Genomic DNA, 15,665 nt, shown 5'->3' with positions numbered 1-15,665 from the left:
CCCCACCTTCTTCCCTTCACTTCCTCTCAAGTCACTTTGTTATTGCTTAGTCAACTTCTTGGTAAATCGACAGCTTTCAGGCAAGCGCGGTAGTCAAGAAACGGAACGACCCAGCCCCTAATTCGACGTTTGTGGCAGAAATCGAGAATTTTTACGGCACAACAGTTGCCGAACGATTCCAGATGTTTTGTTTCTATTTTTAGATATTCTGCGGAAACGGTAAAAATGACACGACTGTGCTGTGCTGCACTGTATCAGTTTAAAGGTCTTAGTAATAGTGTCTTTGTTGTGATAATGACAATTTCAATGGGTAATTAGTATATTCATTCTATGATTTTTATACAACTATTAAAAAACCAAACCGACTGAGGCTCTTGGCAATAACAAATTACTTGGGTCCAAGCATATCCTCTGGTTTTACCCATTGATTAAACTGTTCCTCGGTTAAATATCCGAGTTTAAGGGCAGTCTCCTTTAATGTCGATCCCTCTTTGTGAGCCGTTTTGGCAATCTTTGCAGCCTGTCGACACAAAGAAAATCAATAATCAAAATAATCAATATGCAAAACGATATTAGTTGGTAAGGAAGAAAAAAATAACCTTATCGTATCCAATGTGAGGATTCAGAGCTGTAACAAGCATTAAGGATTCGTGCAATAACTTGTTGATGCGGTCACGGTTGGCTTCAATTCCGACAACGCAATTCTTGGTGAAGGCGTTAGAGCTATCAGCCAGCAACCGAATGGACCGGAGTACGTTGGAAACGATCAACGGCTTAAACACATTCAGTTCAAAATGTCCGTTACTGCCGCCAATAGTTACGGCAACATGATTACCCATCACTTGTGCTGCGACCATGGTAATAGCTTCGCATTGGGTTGGATTAACCTTTCCTGTATAATTTTAGACGATGTTAATTGACAATACTTGATCGTATACAATTATTCTAATGTCTTTTATAATCACCTGGCATGATAGAGGAACCGGGTTCGTTCTCAGGCAAGGATAATTCTCCCAGCCCACAGCGAGGACCCGAAGCCAAAAATCTGATATCGTTAGCAATCTTCATGAGGCTAACAGCAACCGTGTTCAAAGATCCAGACATCTGAACAAGAGCGTCATGAGAAGCAAGGGCTTCGAATTTGTTGGGTGCCGTCACAAAAGGCAATCCTATTGAATTCCAATATGATTTCATAAATATTACAGTGAAGAAACATTTAGTTTCAGTTGAATACCTGTTAGCTCAGAAACTCGAGCTGCTACTTTCTCGGCAAATCCAATGCGCGTATTCAAACCGGTTCCAACAGCTGTTCCACCAGCAGCAAGCATGTACACATGTGGAAGTGAAGCTTTGACGCGTTCAATGCCAAACGCGATTTGCTGGGCATAACCACTGAATTCTTGTCCTAAAGTTAAGGGTGTTGCGTCCTGAAATGGTACACAAAAATTTTATACTTTCATAACCTTGCAACAAGTTAAAGCAAATAAAAAGATACACACTTGAGTATGCGTTCGTCCAATTTTGATGATATCTTGAAACTCTTTAGCCTTTGCATCAATTGCATCATGCAATCGTTGAAGGCTAGGTAAAAGGTTACTGGTCACTTCAACAGCAACTGCAATATGCATAGCCGTGGGATAAGTGTCGTTCGAACTCTAAACAAAAATTCAAAGGATTTGGTTAGGAATAAGAAAACTAAACGATGATAAATTAATACCTGGCTTTTGTTAACATGGTCATTTGGATGCACTGGTTTTTTGCTTCCTAAGACACCACCCATAATTTCAATTGCCCTATTGCTGATAACCTCATTCACGTTCATATTTGATTGTGTTCCTGAACCAGTTTGCCAAATTACTAGAGGGAAATGATCTGCATACAAGGAACCATCAATAACCTGTAGAATTTTTTCAAAACAAAGGTATTTTACAATTGGCAATGAAATACATAATAAGCTCCTAACTACCTCATCGCAAGCTTGGCTAATTGATGCAGCAATCTTGGGATCTAGCCCATAATCTTGATTGACTTCTGCTGCTGCTTTCTTTAGCACTCCAAATGCTTTGATCACCGGTAACTATTTTGGTAGGAGATTATACAATTTACATATAATATATTAAAAAGTGAAGATGGTCTTTAGCACAAAAAGGCTTACTGGCATTTTTTCTGATTCTCCTCCAATTGGGAAATTCATTGTGGAACGAACAGTTTGAGCTCCATAGTATTTATTATCTGGGACTTGGAGTTCTCCAAACGTATCAGCTTCAATTCGAAATCCGCTAGCCATCTGGAAAGACAATTGTCATCGTGAATAACAATGAACATTTTGACATGATGTAAAAGTAAAAGGTTCAATACGGTTCTCTGGGCTGTTGTTGTCAAGACAGTAGGATGGCTGCTTAAGAACTGTTTGACTATGCTGGATTTGATTCCCCTTGAATTCAAGGCCGACCTTGAAATGTAGTTAGGAATTCTATGCATGGAGTTAGCCATAATGTTTCAGTCCTCCTTCAGTTAAAAGGTTGCCTTGGATTTGGATATAGTAGTATGTGTATCACGTCCCGGTGTAATTTCACGAACGATTATGTAGCTTATGTAGGTTTGTTGTACAAAAAGGACGAAAAGTGGAATCGTCTGCAATGGCAACTCTGGTCGTGCAGCTCTGTACGGGACTTTAATGGGCTCTTATGGAAGTACCCATTAAAAATTTTTTTCAATTAAAAAATTTCTGAATTAGGTGTAAAATTAACTTAATTTAATTTTTAAAAAAGGCATGTCGGTTCTTCAAACGAACAATCTCATATTTTCCGACACACCCGCTGTGGCGCTGTCGGATAAAGGGCCCGGAACACTTCCAGAGAAATAAAGGCAAAAGGAAGGGCTACACCTGGATAGCTCGGAAATGACATAACGAAGAATGATTAATTTCAAACAAAATTTAATAGCTTATTATTCGACCAGAGTGTTAGAATAATGGTGTACATCATCTTCAAGCCACCTAGCGTTCAAGATTTAAAACTTTTTGATTTTCGTTATTCAAAAAAACAATTCATTTTTTTATTGTCTGCTGATTCCGCTAAACAAGTTATACTTCAAGGACAAAATTAAATTAAGACCGTGAAGATTGAAATTGGCAATGGCTGGGGGTATAACGGGGGGCTGCGTGTATACCCTGCTGTATACCTAAAGGTCGTGTTAGTTATCTCATCAAAGCGATTGCCATCGAAAGAAATGTAGCGCTCAAATTGAGTTCAACTCAAATGATGAGTTGAGATAGTGTTTGAAGCAAGCCGAACTCGATTCGGGTGCGTATCACACTCAAACGAACACAGGTGAATCACACCGATGATTTCATCAAAATCACGAGCCTCATTCCTCGGTGCGTTAAGGCGTGTCGTCAAATCATGTGCGACTTGCTGGTTATAACTTCCGGCTATTATATATACTACCATGGAGCAGAACACATACGCCTTTGCATAGTTAGACATTAAAAAATAAAAGAAGAAAGACGACAAATGATGACGGTTGTTTTTCGTCTTTTGCCATTGCGGCTCGTCAGACTTAATACGGGAGCGACATGTCTTGCTCTTAGCGCTACTGGCGCTATGTAATATACGCGCATATGTATACCGGGTCGCTAGCAACCACTGGCGGCACATAATTGGTGGCAGAGACCCCGCTCGCCAAGCGAATGGAAAGCGACGAGCAAAGACATTTTCACAGTTTGATGGCCGCTGATGCTGGAACGTTTTGATCGTAAAGTTTAGTTGCTCGTTACACAAAACTCCAACAACCCAGCAGCCAAATATAATTGGGACCCGAGTAGTATATAAAACCGCACACACCGCGTACTATATACCAGCACGTTCTAAACAGCAGTCCAGACAGCTATCTAGCTATAGGATACGACAAGAGAAAGAAAAAAAAATGAATCAGAGAGTGAAATGTGTTATCCAACTCGAGTCAAAGCAGATAAAGGAGCCAATGGTTGCGTATATACAGCAGCAAAGGCAACTCGATTATTCCCTCTCAAAAAGTTTTGTTGCTCTGCACGACAGCAGCAGCTCTCTGCCAAACTGCTGGCATATAAGTCTCCGTCAAATCACTCACCTGTGCCCTGGTACAAAAGAGTTAAAAGAAATGTCAGATTTGTCTACGTTTTGTGTTCTCTCTCTGTGATTGGCTTTTGTTTCCGACCCAAAACTTTATTGCAGCCCCTCATCGTCAAGCTTCTGAAGTATCTATAGACGAGGATAAAAGCCAGGCCGCAAGCACCTGGAGTTCACGGGGGGTGTACACAAGAAAGCTACAAGAGACGAACCACAGAATAACCAGCACAGGAGCTCTATAAGCTGCATATAAGGGACGACTTTGATAATTGGTAGCGGTTGGGGGCCGTGAGCTCTCCTGGCTGTGAAAACCGGCAGTCGAAGAGTCGAAAAAGCGGACACGGATCCAGCGTTTATATACACAGATGCACGACATGTACGTAGTAGTAGTAGGAGTTGCATGTAAAATAAGAGAATATACAAGAGCGGCACAGCAGTGCAGTGTAGTAGTGATGCAGTATATACTACAAAGCGTTGTGCTTGTTAAATCTTCCGCCCGACTGCAACTTCGGCAACTGATTTACATATCGGAATATATTCCCCTCTCTCTCTCTCTCTCTCTCTCTCTCTACTAGAATCGTCTGTGTGTGTATCACGTGTACTTATATATCTATGCCATAAACCGACGATTAATGAGTTGATACCGCAGCAGCAGATCCCGACTGTCGCTGTCAAGGTGTGCGCGCCGGTCCGCACGCTGGATGTTGGAGGGGATGACGTTGGAAGAAAGGCGGAATAAAAAGCAGTGGGATGTTTCCGCTTGTTTCCTTCCGTAAGACACACGTCGAAGGAATAGAAAGGCACAATTATACTGTGCAATCAAAAAGAACCAAAACGTATTGAATGAATCAGGTTCAACTATATATGTATAAGGCATTATGTTTAGAGAGGAAAAAAGACGTTGTCCCGACTAACCCATTCAGCGGTATCCTACACGTAGCGCTTCTTCCGGTGATTCAGGAGCTATAGGCAATAAGAAGTGTATTTCAAGTTTTGACATTTGTGTTTCGAGAAAAACCGTTGATCGCGCGGTTGATGTGTGTTCCAGCTTCTTCTTTTGATGGCAATTTCATAATTGAAATTTTATCGAGTTATTGAAAAATGAATATGTCGAGAGAAAAGTGCAGCAAGAGGGGGGAAAAGACAACGCAGCAGCACATTGATGAATGACGGGCTTGAGGAAAATGTTCTTGCGTGTATCGAGTTACCTATTCTTGAAAACTTTTTTTTTTCATTTTTACACACAGGCAACCGTTGCCGTTGGGAAATATAATGAAACGTTGGTAATCCTTGCAAAGACTATAGACGACAGTATACATTATTAAACTACCCAAAAATGATTACTATGTGTGTAATATTGGGTCCCATATACATCCAATATGCCGGGGTTCTATATTAGCTATTTTATAACTGAACGTACATATGAAGGACTCTGTGTGTAGTGTAAAGAATGCGCACGTGTCCGATTGTCGTTGCCCAGTCCGGCGAGAGAAATCCATCCGCGTTGATAATATATTTCCTCATATTTTTGTGCTGGGGTTCGTCATCTTTTGATGTGTCCCCAACACGGCCGGGGTTTTCATTCATCGCCAATGTGCAATATATTTATCAATGTGACAGGCTAACAAAAGCCCATTATTATTAACAGATATATACACAGCGGAAGGTATAGGAGAGATGCCCATCACAAAAAGGACTATACACCGATAGGTCATATTCTTGTCTCTGTAATATTCCAGCGGGTTTTGCTGCTGCTGGACTGCGGCGGCGGCGGCAGCGATTCGATTTTATTGGATCCGCACCAGCAGGTCTATATAATCCTGCCTATCGTTACATAATGTGTCAACGGACAACTCGTATGCCAGCATCAAAGACGGCCATGTAGGCAGCACACTTTTCCCATCACTCGTGACGATCCTCTTGACCGTGAAGCATCCCTCTTTTGTAACACCTTTGACTCGTCGCCCATCTATTCGTCCCCTGTTGGAAGGCCGAGGCTATCTCCAACCGGCCAATGGTCCAGCACTCTATTATATCCCATACGCACTAACGTATGGTCAAGTACCTATAACTACATATGGGTTACACCCCGCTACATCTTGACATACAAGTAGTAATGGGATGTTTTGTAGATCCTTCCTCTTGACCGACTAAATTGCACCAGGGTCGGACTCTCCTGTGGGCCGTCGGACAGGAGTCTTGGAAATTTGATTGTTGAAAAGGGTAGCATGGATATTACACACACGTTATATAGGGGCTATATAGTAGCTTTACACATTAATGTCGATGAATGGCCGCCCTTCTTTTCTTTCTCCCCTATTTTCTATTGTGCCGCGTCTAGAGCTCGGGAAAATGAAAAAAAAGGAAAATAATAATATATAGCCGATCTTTCTCTCTCTCTAGGCATCAAGTTTGTTTTTGTTGTCGCGGTTTGTACATATAGTATTATCTCGGGGGGAGTGATTGTTGATCCCCCCGTGGCCGATTATTTCATAGTAAATAGCAAAATAGAAATAATCGACGTGGAACAAACCCAATGTGTGTGTAATGCACAACACTCATCTAGCCAAAAGAAAAAGAAAAAAAAAAACAGCCCCGACAAATTAACCAATGAATGTAGAAAAGGGCAGACTCTATTGAGAAACGAAAATCTACAAAGGAGATGAAAACCACACAGTGATTGTATAAGCTGCTGGTATACATCAAACGTCAATGGGGGGATAAAAAAGGAACGTCTATACAAGAAGAAGAAGAAGAAGAAGACGTATCAAAAGAGTATGGTGGGATAATTTGATGCACGTGTAAATAATAACTGTGAGTGGGAATAAGTGACGAGCCAACAAACCGACGCTCTATACACAGTTAAATGGAGAATGTTAAAAAAAAATTCTTTGATGGAATATAGAGTGTTTATACGTGTGTGCTTCCATCGACGTCTAAATGCTGGAAAATAAATATGGAAACGAGGCGAGACGCTGGAAGAAGAAATATAGTCAAATAGAAAGAAAAGCAACAAAACTCCTCCCACTTCCCATTCTTCCTCTCTGTTTATTTTCCCAGTAATACCCGACTATTTCCATTTGATTCAGACTATCCCACTTGGCCCCCCCCCCCCCTCCCAAATGTAATGTCATATCCTCCTATAGAAACCCCCGAAAAAAACGGATAGTATGTGTAGTACTGAGCAAAAGGAAGCATATTATTCACATCTAATATGCCCTCATATTAACGGAACATGCTGGGAGGTCGATGGTGATGAGAATAAGTTTCAACAGACCAAACAAACCACACTATGCCAAAGCGTATAATTTCTATCCTTTTATATCTTTCTTTTTTATTTCTTTTTCTCCCCATATCTTCTAACTGTTGTCAAGTCTTTTCTGCGGATACTGAATATGACGTAATGATAAAAGTACAGGCTATGTACCTTCTTTGTTCTCCACGTCTAATAATAATAATATATATAACATGTGTCCCGATGCTGGCTGCCCGGCATATAGACTGTTCGATGAACACACCCTCTTTTTCGGATCTACTAATGTGTGTGAATTCGAGGGCTTTTGTCTCGGAAGCCTCAGCGACGGCAGTTGGGGGTGTAGATGGTACACACATCCATATAATAAGGGGAATAGTTTGGTATGCGACGAGCTTTTTTTCATTCTATATTATACATGTTGCGTCCGCACCGACGACGTCCATCCAGCACACCGAAACCCCTACGATGTACAGTATATCAATACGGTATAACATATGTGTCTCATATCGAGTCTGTGTATTACATATATAGAGAGAGTCTAGTGGTACAGATGACAACACGGTCGTGGCCAAAAACAGCCGGGGGCTTCAGTCTCTATAGTTGATCACGTTTGATTAAACCGCGCGCACTCGCTTTTTATATTCGCGCGCTGACTGAAAACCATATAGAATGTCACCACTATAACCACTCGAGAATGTTGTCTATATAGTCTTACTACTATAATACACTGTACTACATCTCTCTCTCTTTTCTAATTCTCTTTTTTTAGAAAATCTGTTTTTCCCCTCATTGTTCATTGCTCAATGATCGACCCTCATCAACCGCGACCGCTTGACAAAGTTTCCTCTGTATTTGTCGTCCTTTCTTTCATCTTTCATTTCAGAGGGGGTTGATCCCCCCCCCCTCCGTCATTGCAGATGGGCAACTGTAAGCTCTTGTGTTTTTTAACATCTGAACAATATGAAGCCCTTATTTTAATTTAAAAGATTAAATTGCATTAAGCGCATCTCGCCGATATTGTTGCTATAACAAATCGTCATTTCTATTGGAGACAATGTCAAAGAGATTTTCGTATCTGCCGCATTCTTCGTTATATTATTGTATAGCAATCATATGAGAAATTATTGGCAGCGAGATTCGGATAAAATAAAAGTCACTCGCGCGTCCGCGATGGACAATTCTCAGTCACCAAATCAAAGGTGTTTTCCTTAACACGACGAGAAACTTGCGTAACGAAAGCCTCAAACCGCAGGAAAAGCCATTTTGAATTGGTATATTTGATGTATACATATTCAAAAGACGAAGGAAGACAATAAGCGGGCGATTCATATTTTCATTCTGCCCTTAATAATAATCATCATTAATCTAACACAAAAGAGTCTCCGGTCGTATACACCAACAATAGGCCTGTTTTTATTTTTATACAACTCTATTTTAAATGTACCGTAGTAGAAGTAGTAGTCTAGCGCGAGGAAAGATCGGATTTCACACCTCGGAATATATTAATCTTTCCATTATATTTCGCATGCAAACAAAACATATAAGAGTGAGGAGGAAAAGCATCAATAATGCGAAGGAAAAAGACCACACACACATGTGTGTGTGTATAATAGCCATTGATTTCAATCGACAATGCACAAACACTTTGATGTGTACATTTTCTTTTGAGATTTTCTCGGCTTTGAATGGGACAGGTTTTTTTCTTTCCCCCAACGCCCAGATGATCGTCAAATGCATAATAGAAATTTGTACTTTTACTCTTTTAACAAAAAAATGTCGTGCATATGCGTTGTGTTGTAAAACACAGCACACATCAGAGTTCTATATCCTACACGCAATCGGCGCTGTGGGTGGACGACCCGTTGGAGAGACGCAGGGACGTTTGAGCCAATAGGAGCCGTTTGGGGGCCGGCCTTCCGTCAAAGGCTTCTCTCACTCTCTTTGCATTTTACTCCTCCTCGTCCATAATACACATGTGTGAACTGTTAGGAGGGGGGGGGGAGAGAGCGATGATGCCGCTAGCCGTAGCTAACTGGGTAAATAGACGTGCAACCGACATCTCCGTGTTCACATAATATCTGAAAACTTTATTCCTCGCCGACACAGTTTGTCATCGTCGTTGCATTGAGCAAGAAGCCGTTTGACTGCCATCATACTGCTCCACATTCAGCACAGATAGACATACTACACAAAACTGCGTAGGCCTTTTGATAAGTGGGCGATGACAGTGTGACATTTGCCGCTTTTTCTCACCGACTTGTTGACTCGCCGACGTTTTCTGAATTCGAGTGATTTAATTGCGTCGTCCAGACTCTCAAGTGTCCGTCATCTCCCCCGTCATTTGAAACAGAAGGAAATCCAACGGGGAAATTAACGGCAACACCGGTAAGATTATTACTTAACCATATTCATTAGCGTTTTGTTGTTGACGAGATATGGAAGGAAACGATTCAATGGCGAATCGTGGCAACTTCAAATGTTAGTTGGGCGGTCACTTGTACAGAATTTTTTATAACAAACTTGCCATATTATCGGTCACGAAGGTACATCCACCATGGACCTTTCATCGCATCGGAATAGCGGGCATCAGGTGACCAGCGGCGACGGAAGCGGCGGAAGCGGAGGTCCCGGATCGGCGTCCAACGGCATGATGAGTCCGCACGGATTCTTTGCCGGACTTGCCGGACACATGGGCTCGCCGCATCAGCATCACGGCCACCACCAGCAGCATCACGGCCAGCAGCACCATCCTGGACATCACCACCACCATCACGGAGGAATTCCACCGACGGCGGCCGCTGCCGCCGCCGCTATGCTCCTCCGGGCTTCCGAGCGCTACCAGCGGACGCCCAAGTGCGCCCGCTGCCGCAATCACGGCGTCGTCTCGGCTCTGAAGGGACACAAGCGCTACTGCCGCTGGCGGGATTGTGCCTGCGCCAAGTGCACGCTCATAGCCGAACGACAGCGCGTCATGGCCGCCCAGGTGGCTCTCCGGAGACAACAGGCTCAGGTATAAATCAATTTGGCAATCAATTACAAATGAAATGTTGTTATTGTTGCGTCATTGCGCTTCCGGATAAAACTATTCCCTCGAGTTGCAATTGAAAATCAGAAAAATTCAAACAACTAATTTGCGATTGGACAATAACTACATAATGTCGTTAGGCCGTTCGACGTCATCGTTTCTAATCTTCATTGATCTCTCCCCCCCCCCCCCTCTCCTGATTATACCCCCCATCATCTCTGCCACCGGCTGTTGATGGTTAGAATCACGTCACCGTGATAATTCGAACGTGCGCCTCTCGCTGTTATTTGGTCAAAGTCATCAGGGATAAACGGACGAGTTGTTTTCGGATGTGTGTCGACGTAATATGCATGTGAATGTCTAGGCCTATAGACGGCGGTCCTGCTGTGAGTTTAATGAACCAAAATGGCTTTAGATTCAAACGGGTGGAACACATGCCAACCTACGTCTCGAGTGAACGTCAAGAATAATTTGTACTACCCTTGCATCAGATATTCCGTAGAGTCGCAATCAAAGAATGAGCTTATTATATGAAATGAGATTAAGGACCCGCACTGTTTTTGGAGGGGGACAGACAGCGTTCTAATTTTAGCTCCGGCCTTTAGCGTCTATATGTTATTCGGCATAGGCCTATGCTATCATAGGCTGGTTTGATGGCATATGCTTTAATGGTCGGCGTCATTGCGACCAGTTCAAAGGGTTATCTCTACTTACACACACACAGCAGCCTAGATACGATCCTTTTTTGAAAAAAAGCAACTGCGGAAGACGGGAGAGTGGCCGGTGTTTCATCTTATATGCTCGTTATATTATTTGTGTAATGCTGTAAGTAGAAACCAACGATGACGGCTGTAGATAGTCAGTCCGTACTCTACAGTGAAATGACGCATTACAGATGAAATATTGCCGCAGGTCATGTCAGTTTTTTGTTTGGTCTGGTTATTAGTTGATTAATGATTATTTATGTCTCATCTCGATCTTGGACGATTCACGAAGCCATTCGTTATTTTATACTGATGTCTAATCTGTGGCCCCTTTTTCTCTGATCCGTGTAGGAGGAAAACGAGGCTCGAGAACTGGGACTGCTCTACACTGTCCCATCCAGCGGGATGAATAACATGGGCCAGCAAGCCGGACCGCAAGGCCCGGCCGGTCAAGATTCTCCGACCCGTTCGATGAGCGACAGGAGCGGCAGCGGCGGCGGGAGGAAATCGGCCAACAGGACGGAATCCGGATGCGATTCTTCGGCCAACAACGGTTACGACAACAGCGTCAATAAGAGACTCAACTATTCGGGCCGCGAGGCCAGCCAGCATCCGCCCGGCCCTTTGCCGCCAATCTGCCCGACCGGAAGCGAACGCGACGAATCGTCGCATCAGCATTATCACCCATACATGAACCGCAAGGGCGACGGACTGCTCAGCACGGCCGAGCCCCTCTCTCCACCCAACAACCGGGCCTCCAAGATGAGCAACAACAGCCTGTCGCCAAAGAGTCCGCAGCTGATGGATTCCGATTCCGACGACGTCGGAGATTCCGACCACAATAGCCATCCAACAGGTAAAAAGATATCCTTTCACATTTTAATTGGGCACTTTTTATTCTATGAACTGAAATTCCAGTTAGTTATAATAGTTATAGAAAACCGGTCGAATTTGATTTGATTAGCAACAGTAGACTGTAAGTAGATCATCGAAATCTTCTTTCCAATTTCCATAATCAATAATTGAAGCTTACACTTTGATTGGCATAGAAATACTACTGGATTATTGATATTGTACAGGATATAATCCTCCCCACCAAAGGCGAAAGGGAGGAATTCAAAGTCCCAGTTAAAATTTCAAAGAAAAAAAAACTGGGACATTGGCCTGCGATATTAAAAAAGGGTTAATGAAAATAGAAGATTGTCCTCGTCGTCATAGTCTTTTTTTCTTTTTTTATTACATCTCTTATCGCGTCCGTGTCCTATATATAGTATATGTATATAATACCCCCGGCTGGATGCTGCTGCTGCAGCACTACTGCTATATAGCTCACTTTTCATTTCGTATTGTTAGAGGAGTAGCAGCAATTTATTCATTGAGATTGATTCGGGCTGCTCCGGTATATAAAAAAGTCGGCGGCAATAAATGGCCCCTCTCGCGACACCTCCTCTCCGGCCGCTTATCATTGACGCGCTTCCGAATATCTACACACAGACAGCACATATGTGTGTGCTGTGTATTGCCACGATGATATCATAGGAATTTGTCTTTCTTTCCTTTTTTTTTTTTTTTATTTTGTTCCGGCCCTCTTATTTAGATATTTCTTTTTCCCCCCTTCAACAGTCCGGGAGATATATATGAATGAGTTTGAGAGAGCCCTGCCCTGCCCTGGACGACTTTCTCAGCTCGGAGCAGGCGGGCAGGATGAGCTGGATCCTTAGCAATTTTTATTGAAAGAGGAGGATAACAATGGACGATGGCACGTAGGCCTGGCGTATTTTTTTCTTCTTCTATTTCTTTCCTATAAGCGACTGACTTCATCATCGTCCGCGGATGGAGACAGAAAAGGGAAATGGAGAGAAAAGAGCTTTATGGGCGTAGCGTATTCCGTAGAGCAGCTGGCTCACAACAATTGCATCCGTGGAATGCCGCGCAATATCTATCCGCAGCATATAGAGTGCGATGGATGTAAAAGTAGGATAGTTCCATCCTTCACACATGTGTGTATATAAGCATCATCATTCTCTCCCGTTCCGGCTTGTATTATTTTTATTTCTTCACTTATAATATTTCTTATTTGTTTGGATGTATTTATTTCCCTCTGTCGCCTCCGCTTTTATTATTGGGCTGATGCTTTTATCTATCTATCCGGAATTCATTACATCAACGGTTGGTTGTGTCTTTTCTTCCGTGTCTATTCATGAACAGACGAGCCGGAACTGCTGATGCCATCCGATAGGACAAAGTTCGAGCTGGCGGATGTCGACGACAACGGGTCGGCCTTGGAGGCGGCCAGCGGTGGCGGAAGTGAGCCGGAAGCCGCCAGCAAGAGAGTGCCGCTGGATACTTTGGCCAGACTCTTCCCGCAGACCAAACGGGCCACACTCAAATCGACGCTGGACAGGTGCGACGGAGACGTCCTCAGAGCCATCGAGCAGCTCGTCTACCACAACAACAATCCGCAACCGGAAGGCAACAACGGAGGCACCGTCAACGCCAACGAGGCCAATTTGGAAGGAGCTCATCCAGCGTCCGGAAACAGCACCCAGCACAAGCGCAAATCTTCGGAGCACTCGTCTTCCGGCACCCGGGAGAAGCACGTCCCGCGCTACAATCATCACCACCACCACCACCAACATCATCCGCATCCGCAAGCGGCGGCGGAGGCCTCCCTCCAGTGGAAGAATTGCCTCTCAGCCGTCGGCAACGCTTTCCCCAACGCCGGAAGCCTGGGCGGAGGATCGTCTTCCCGCCCGCCCATCTTCCCACTCCAGCCGGGATACTTCCCAGCGGCTTTCGGCTACGGAGCGGCGTCCAGCTTCTTGGCCGGAAGCTTCCTCCGCCCGGATTACCCCGTCTTCCCCGGGATGAACCTCCTGGCGGCCGCCGGCGGATCGTCTCAAGGCGGATCGCTGGAACCCATCAGCCCGGCGGCTTACGCGGCCTATCACCAGCAGACGCCCAACGTCGTCCTCCATCACTCCAGTCCCGGAAGCGCCAACGGCAGTGCGGGTGGAGTCGTGAAACAGGAGAGCGACCTGGGCGTCATCATGTCAGAGAACCAGAGCAGTTCGCCAAGATCCGACCGGAGCGAACGCTCTCCTTATTCCGATTGAAATGATTAGATAACTGTTTTTAAAATAATAATAATAATAATAATTTGCGATCTATACGTTATTATGTCATAATTTGCGTTTCGGGGAAGATTATGTAATAAAAGGTTAAGTTATAAAAGGTAAAACGATTAGTTAGTGGACAATTCGTTCACTTGCGTCACTCTAAAAGTGCGGCACATGCGCATAGTTAATAATATATCATTCCTACAGCTAGGCTGTGTACTATTAAACTGATGTTGTTATTGACTCAGTATTATCTACTATATCGACATTTCATTGTAATCCCAGTGTATCCTTTTCCTTGCAACTCGAAATACTTTTGCGTGTTTTTTCATCATCGGTGTTTTATTCTTTTTTGAGCGTTGCCACGTACTTTGAAAAATATTCCGCCATGGTTGTTATGTCCCACTATTGCATATTGATGGTTTTTCACGTGTTTTTATTAATTTTTTTAAATGTTGTAAAAAACAAAAAGAAAAGGGAAAAACAAAAAGAAATTTTGGCTTGAACGTTGCTGTTATTGCATTTAGTCGTCTTAAATAGATTTCGAGAAGGATATAAAGCGCCAATGAATTCTGGATGTTTTCGCCCGGTTATATTCACACATCTACTCCACCACACCGTATCATATTCACATGACACAAACAAACCATTTCACCAATCTGTGACGAGAGCTGTCCAAATGTTGTCATTTTCCAAAATTCCTCATTGATATTATTCATTTAGTGCTGAGTGTCTCTCTCCTCCTCTTATATCATACTCTTCAATGTGTAATGTGTTATATGTATAAATGAATGGGTTGCTGCTGCCTGTCCGAGACTTACAAAAAAGTAAAAGAGAAAAATCATTACACTGTGGGAGCGTGTGTCACACAGACGTCAGAGGCAGCCGCCCCTGGTTGGGCTCGATCGCGTGTGACCATCAAACCCCCCCCTCGTCTATATATTCCAGTTTCCTTTTCTTTTCTGTGTGTGTGTGTGTATAGCCAACACATCGCCAGTCCGCATAGATATATAATCTCTCTAACCCCTCTGCCAACCTCTCTTTGTATCTGTCACCCGTGACATATCTACTTGTAAATGCAAGTATATGCAAAGTGAAAACCTTTGCAAATGCTAATTGACCGACGGAGGAGGACCACGTCTACGGTACACGTATATACATCTCCCCACGTCCACTTTATTCACAAACCACCCACAAATAGACCACAGCCGAATAAGGCGCGGTGGGTGGGCAAAATAATGTTTGACTTTTGACTTTTGAAATTTTCCACAGGCCAAAAAAGAAATTAAAAAAAGAAATTTAATACAGCCTCAGATATATATTAATATAGTTGGAAGAACTAGCAAATTGAAGAAAAAAACACCCACGCTTAGATACACACTGTGTGTAAAATATGTCATATCTGTTATCTCCATTTTTGATATGATTGTGTACACATCGTTTTCTGCAGTT

General features: G+C 43.3%; 2 protein-coding genes across 2 annotated transcripts; one reads left to right on the top strand and one right to left on the bottom strand.

The window, feature by feature from the left end:
* Positions 1–301: 301 nt before the first annotated feature.
* On the bottom strand, positions 302–2,638 carry LOC124341033 (fumarate hydratase, mitochondrial-like). Its single transcript, XM_046793921.1, has 9 exons — positions 2,359–2,638; positions 2,156–2,287; positions 1,967–2,077; positions 1,718–1,897; positions 1,500–1,655; positions 1,235–1,427; positions 966–1,169; positions 600–892; positions 302–520 (listed from the first exon to the last, which is right to left on the bottom strand). The coding sequence occupies exons 1-9, from the start codon at positions 2,491–2,493 to the stop codon at positions 389–391; spliced, it is 1,536 nt and encodes a 511-aa protein (XP_046649877.1). The 5' UTR covers positions 2,494–2,638; the 3' UTR covers positions 302–388.
* A 7,274-nt stretch (positions 2,639–9,912) lies between these two features.
* LOC124340969 (doublesex- and mab-3-related transcription factor A2-like) lies at positions 9,913–15,665 on the top strand. Its single transcript, XM_046793825.1, has 3 exons — positions 9,913–10,375; positions 11,446–11,950; positions 13,303–15,665. Exons 1-3 carry the CDS (start codon positions 9,920–9,922, stop codon positions 14,208–14,210), a joined length of 1,869 nt encoding a protein of 622 aa, XP_046649781.1. The 5' UTR covers positions 9,913–9,919; the 3' UTR covers positions 14,211–15,665.

The sequence above is a fragment of the Daphnia pulicaria genome, chromosome 5 (genome assembly GCF_021234035.1).
Source record: "Daphnia pulicaria isolate SC F1-1A chromosome 5, SC_F0-13Bv2, whole genome shotgun sequence".
NCBI classification, from domain to species: domain Eukaryota; kingdom Metazoa; phylum Arthropoda; class Branchiopoda; order Diplostraca; family Daphniidae; genus Daphnia; species Daphnia pulicaria.
The sequence above is the reverse complement of the archived record's forward strand: the minus strand, read 5'-3'. Positions and strand labels throughout refer to the sequence as shown.